At 44.1% G+C, this 4,833-nt stretch overlaps 1 protein-coding gene across 1 annotated transcript; it reads right to left on the minus strand.

Annotated features, from left to right (window-relative positions):
* Positions 1-270: 270 nt before the first annotated feature.
* On the minus strand, positions 271-4,513 carry PRPH2 (peripherin 2 (retinal degeneration, slow)). The gene is made up of 2 exons (XM_010295897.1): positions 3,315-4,513; positions 271-589 (listed from the first exon to the last, which is right to left on the minus strand). Exons 1-2 carry the CDS (start codon positions 3,893-3,895, stop codon positions 271-273), a joined length of 900 nt encoding a protein of 299 aa, XP_010294199.1. The 5' UTR covers positions 3,896-4,513.
* Positions 4,514-4,833: the final 320 nt, after the last annotated feature.

The raw sequence follows: 4,833 nt of genomic DNA on the forward strand, positions 1-4,833 counted from the left end.
CCTGCTCAGCACCCTGCGTCTGGCACTGAATCAGTCCTTCTTTCCCCTCTCGCTGTGGAACGCTCGATGCTCTGGCCCCTGGCTCTGAAGGGGGGGTCTGCAATCTAACCCCCACCCCATGCCCACGCTTCCCAGCTGTGTCTCCAGCCTGGGACCTTTCAGGCCTGATGCAGGTGCTCACTATTAGATGTTTTCTCAGCCAAAGAACGGCAATGGACCATTTTTTTTAAAATACTTTTTAAAATAATTTTTCTTATTTCAAATAGATTTTTAACTGAGAAGTCCACTCTGCCGCTTCGGAGCCGGCGCCTCAGCAAAGCGGGGCTGGGGGGAGAGGGTTACCTCGAAAAGCCAGACGAGGAGGATGACGATGCCCATCGAGCTCATCATGCTGCTGTAGTAGTGCAGGAGGGCTTCCCGGCAGCCGCGGCGCCAGAGGTTGAGCTCCTCCGTTTGGTAGTCGTAGCTGTAGTGAGCCGAGTTGTTGGTGACCTGGTACTGGATGCAGGGTCTCGGGGAGCTGGGGTTGCAGCAGCTGAAGGGGACGCCGTCCACCAAGTACCGTCCGTCCACGTTGCTTTTGATACGACTACGGGCGAGGGCAGAAGGAAGCATGAATACACACACGCGCACACACGTAGAAAGATACCCTGGAGCAAACTTGCGCGAGAAAGGAAAGCAAACGCAACACAGATTTCCCACCGTGCCTCCTGGCCACGCCATTTCTCTGCATCCTCTGTTTATCCCAGCATTTCCCCCCCTGCCCCCGCGTTTTCCCTCTCTCTGAAATCCTTTTCTGTGTCAAGGCTACACTGAGTCTATAATTGACTCCTCATGATGGAAACATGCCCCTCTCAGGGCACTTCTTCAAAGAAATTAATTTTTAAGAAAAGTAAATAATGGCCGAGAGAAATTTCAGGAGGGGCAGTCAGAAAAGAGGGATCACTGCATAGTTAGGGTGGAAGGGACCACTGGAGGTGACCTGAGCTTGGAGAAGGATCCACAACAGCCTTAAGACCCGCCATATCCAGCTAGACCATCGATCCAGCAAACCTAATGGCTTCTCGTTGACGATAATAGCTCCAGGAAGGGGTTATGCATTTATTCTTGGCTTGGGAAGGCAGCCAGTATTTAAAACATTAAACGTGCTTCAGCAACAGGGTGTTGAAAAATTCCTGAAGTCCTTGCAGGAGCTCCCCAACTATTGTTCATTTGAGACTGCGGTTACTCTCTATAAACAGCCATTTAGTCTGCTGTCTTATGAGATGTTTCGATGAGAGATACTTAGAAGGCAAATAGTTCCACTGGCACTGCAAAAAACGACTGTAGTAAGAGGACTGCAACGCTAACAAATGCTGTTTCGCTTAGAAAATGACAGCATGGAGAATCCCAGCGTTCTAGAAAGGTGAAAAAAAATCTGAGAGTTGCTTTAGGTTTCTATATGGATATTTTAAAGTTGTGTCACAGACAGAAGCGGTTGCAACAGCCTGGTGAAGAAAAATTCCACTTTGCAGTCATGACCTAAATATATCTAAATGCCAAATGCAGTTGAGGCTTTATCTCTAGATGTAAAGCATGTCCTGAGTTGGGTCTAATTCCCATTGGCGTGTAAATTCTCCACCGGTTTCAGAGAGATTGGATCAGGCCTTCACTCTACAAGTAATATAAAGATCACATTGCAGGGGTTGGACGCCCACCTTCCCTGGAATTAAGGAGAACCTCGCTATTGACTTCAAAGGGGAAAGAACATCCCAGCAGGGATGTGAGCAGAGATTGTGCACCACCACGTAGTTCAAACCTTGAATTCACTCATTAATATCCATTTGTGGATTTTTAATGCCCTATTTCCTGCCTCAGTAATGCAAAGAAATTGTGGTGAATCTGGGTCCCAAACAAGACACCATCTATTGAGGACAATATAACCTTGTTTTCCCTCTGTGCTTTGCCCTTCCACTGCTGCTGGATTAAGTTACGTCTCTCAAATCTCCATATAATGCTGGCAAGGTGAACTACTTATGTTTTCAAGTAGTTATTTATACCCATGGGCATACCTTCACAATGCAAATACTCCCTTATTAAATAGCGAATATATTTGTTACAACCCCGCAGTGCAGTAGGTTAAGCCTGTACCAGTTTTCACTATAAAGTACGAGTTCAGAATTGCAAAAACAACCAGACCTCCCAAGAAGTCAAAACAATATGTGGAGAGACACGCAAGTGAAATACCGTTTACACCAATCAGGCAGGGATCCCAAGAGATACACAAAGCTTTTTCAAAATTACTTCAGACATTTTTAACACAGGCAGTATATTTAAAAGGCAGATTGCTTCCAGTTTACAAGACCCTCTGTGCAACCACCGAGTATGAACGTTAACAAATGATGTGCCCAAAGAACTCTGAATAATGATCTCTTCCCCCGATGCTTAATTTTTTAAAAGGTTGTGGGTATTTATGCTCAATGCTCATTTTTTGATTTCAAAAGTCCATTTGTTTTCACATTTATTTTTCACTTGCGCTAACTGCGCCTAACCTCATTTTGAGATTACTGCCTCTTTGGGCACTGACATCAGAGGCATTAAGGTGTTTCTGGTCAACAATCTGGTTTGTATAGAGGAAACTACTGCTGTTTTCATGTGAGGTTTAAAAAAGTTAGGCACAAGTATATATATTGAACATGTTTTTACGCAGGAGAGAACTTAAAATGCATCTGGCTACAAGGGACACAGTGTAAAGCTAGGAACATCAACGGGTGTTGACGCTCAACATTATTGCAGCGCTGAAGCTATCCATTGAGTGAATACAAAAATAAAATTCTAAATCTCAAGGATTTAAAACACATGAGTTGTTGGTAAAACGTTACTGTTTCTGTTTGTTTCCATGAGATTGATTAATTGCCAATATCTAAAGTGGAGTTTTAAAAGTGGTATCAACAGTATATATCCAGGGAAGTCTTTTCTTAGGAACTCAGTAAGTCTCATTGAAATCTGCTTTAGCAATAGCGAATTTCCGGTACTTTCCTGTTGATACGGGTTTATAAGGAGGTAAAAGACAGTAAGAAAATACTATTTTAAGTCTGTTTACATCGCACCAAGTAAGAGTAAGAATTGTATTTCAGTGCTTTGTATTCTGTGTTCTGGATAACTTTATAGGAATTTGTCAGGGGAGGAAGCAATTTAGTTGATCGTTTGGGATGCTTATTAAGCGAGAGCAGAGGAAAAGAACGAAATCCCCTCCAGTCAGTGCCTGTTGGCATGTACATTTCTTTAGAATAACACTGATCAAATAACGATACAAACCGCACTACGTCACTTACTCTTTCACTTCTTTGGAGCTGAAGTCCAGGTATCTGTTGCTGATCCACTGAATTTCAAACCAATCTTTGAAGCCATTGTTCCCACAGCATTTGAACTCAATTTGGAGCATGTCAATGGTCTTCTTCATGAAGCATCTTCCGGGGGTGTCTGTGTCCCGGTAGAACTTCATGCCGTTCTTGAGCCCCTGGGCCAGCGTGCTGTCCAGAGAGCCCCGCATGAGAAAGCAAATCAGAGCAACGAAGAAAAGGAGTATGTTAAAGAAGAAACATAGTGCCAGGTAAGGTTTCAGGAAAGGCTTCCACTTGGCAAATTTAGCGGGATCCAGAGAATCGTAACAAATTTTGCCAGCAAAACCATTGAAGGCGCAGGATAATATACCCATCAATATCAAAGAATTGGGCACAAAGTGGCTTTCAGAATTGTCCATCACTTCGCTTCGCTTCCGGAGTTCAACTTTGAGGAACAATCCCATGCTAAAAACAAGGATTCCAGCAAACACAGAAAACCAGTTCATGAGCCATAGTCCCTGCGCTAGTTTTACCCGTTTCTTCTGATTGAATTTGACTTTCAGCACTGCCATCTTTGAAATGCGAGATGTTGGAAGATTTCACAGTCTGGGCCCCTCTTCTCGGCGTAAGCGACTCGAGGAAAAACCATTCAGGCGTTGGAAGAGCCCCCGAACGGCATGGTGGGAAGCGAGCCACTGCACGGTCCTTCCATCTTGAGCTCCCCCAGTTAGGATTCAGGCAAGTAAAATATTCAAAGATCCCACCTAGCAATTTCACATTAGTGAGAATAATGGGCAATTAGCACCTACAACTATTTCTGGTGGTTCCTTCCAAGCAAAGGAGAAACAGTCTCAAGGTTTCAAATGATTTGATCTGGATCTGCAAGACGTCATTCTAATACCTTTAATCATTTGATCCAATTTGGAGAAATGTCTGTCAACAGATGAGTGGAAATAATCCCTCATTTTACTATTTAGTAGATTTGTGCTTTCCTATGATAGGCTGCTGGGCAGGATGTGAAAACCCAGAGACAGAAAAAGATCTTTGTTGCCAGAAGAATATGGATCCCTTGAAGAAAAAGGAAGAGGGCTCCGAGATTGAAAAAGGCTGCTTGAATATGAAAATATACTTCCCCTACGTGATCCTGATTTATTCATATCTACAGCCAAAACCACCTTTCTAGTCCTTATCCCTCTGTGTTGACCCGAGATGACATCCCGTGGCTTATGTATTCTGGAAGCAGATAAGCGTGTAGTTTACAGTGACCTAAAAAAACTAAGCCTGGCATTTTCTATTTACTTCCAGGGCTTTTACCATCTCCGAGCCTTGGCAGGAGGGAAGGAGAAAGGAAAAGTCCAGAGAAACTCAATAAATAAACCCCAGCCTGAAATCTAGAGATGCTTTTATGAAAAGCGAGCTGACGTGAGCAGCTTACTGGATAATCGCCGGGCCGGGGAGGGGAGGAGGGCTGCCCAAGGAGACCCACCAGCTTACACCAGGGAGGAATTTG

The sequence above is a fragment of the Phaethon lepturus genome, unplaced genomic scaffold (assembly GCF_000687285.1).
Source record: "Phaethon lepturus isolate BGI_N335 unplaced genomic scaffold, ASM68728v1 scaffold21071, whole genome shotgun sequence".
Taxonomy (NCBI): domain Eukaryota; kingdom Metazoa; phylum Chordata; class Aves; order Phaethontiformes; family Phaethontidae; genus Phaethon; species Phaethon lepturus.

Excerpts from the sequence above, each read along its gene's own strand:
- PRPH2 (XM_010295897.1), bottom strand. The coding sequence starts at position 3,895 with ATGGCAGTGCTGAAAGTCAAATTCAATCAGAAGAAACGGGTAAAACTA. Across the intron at positions 590-3,314 it reads AGCTCCAAAGAAGTGAAAGA|TCGTATCAAAAGCAACGTGG; the intron begins GTAAGTGACGTA and ends CCTCGCCCGTAG.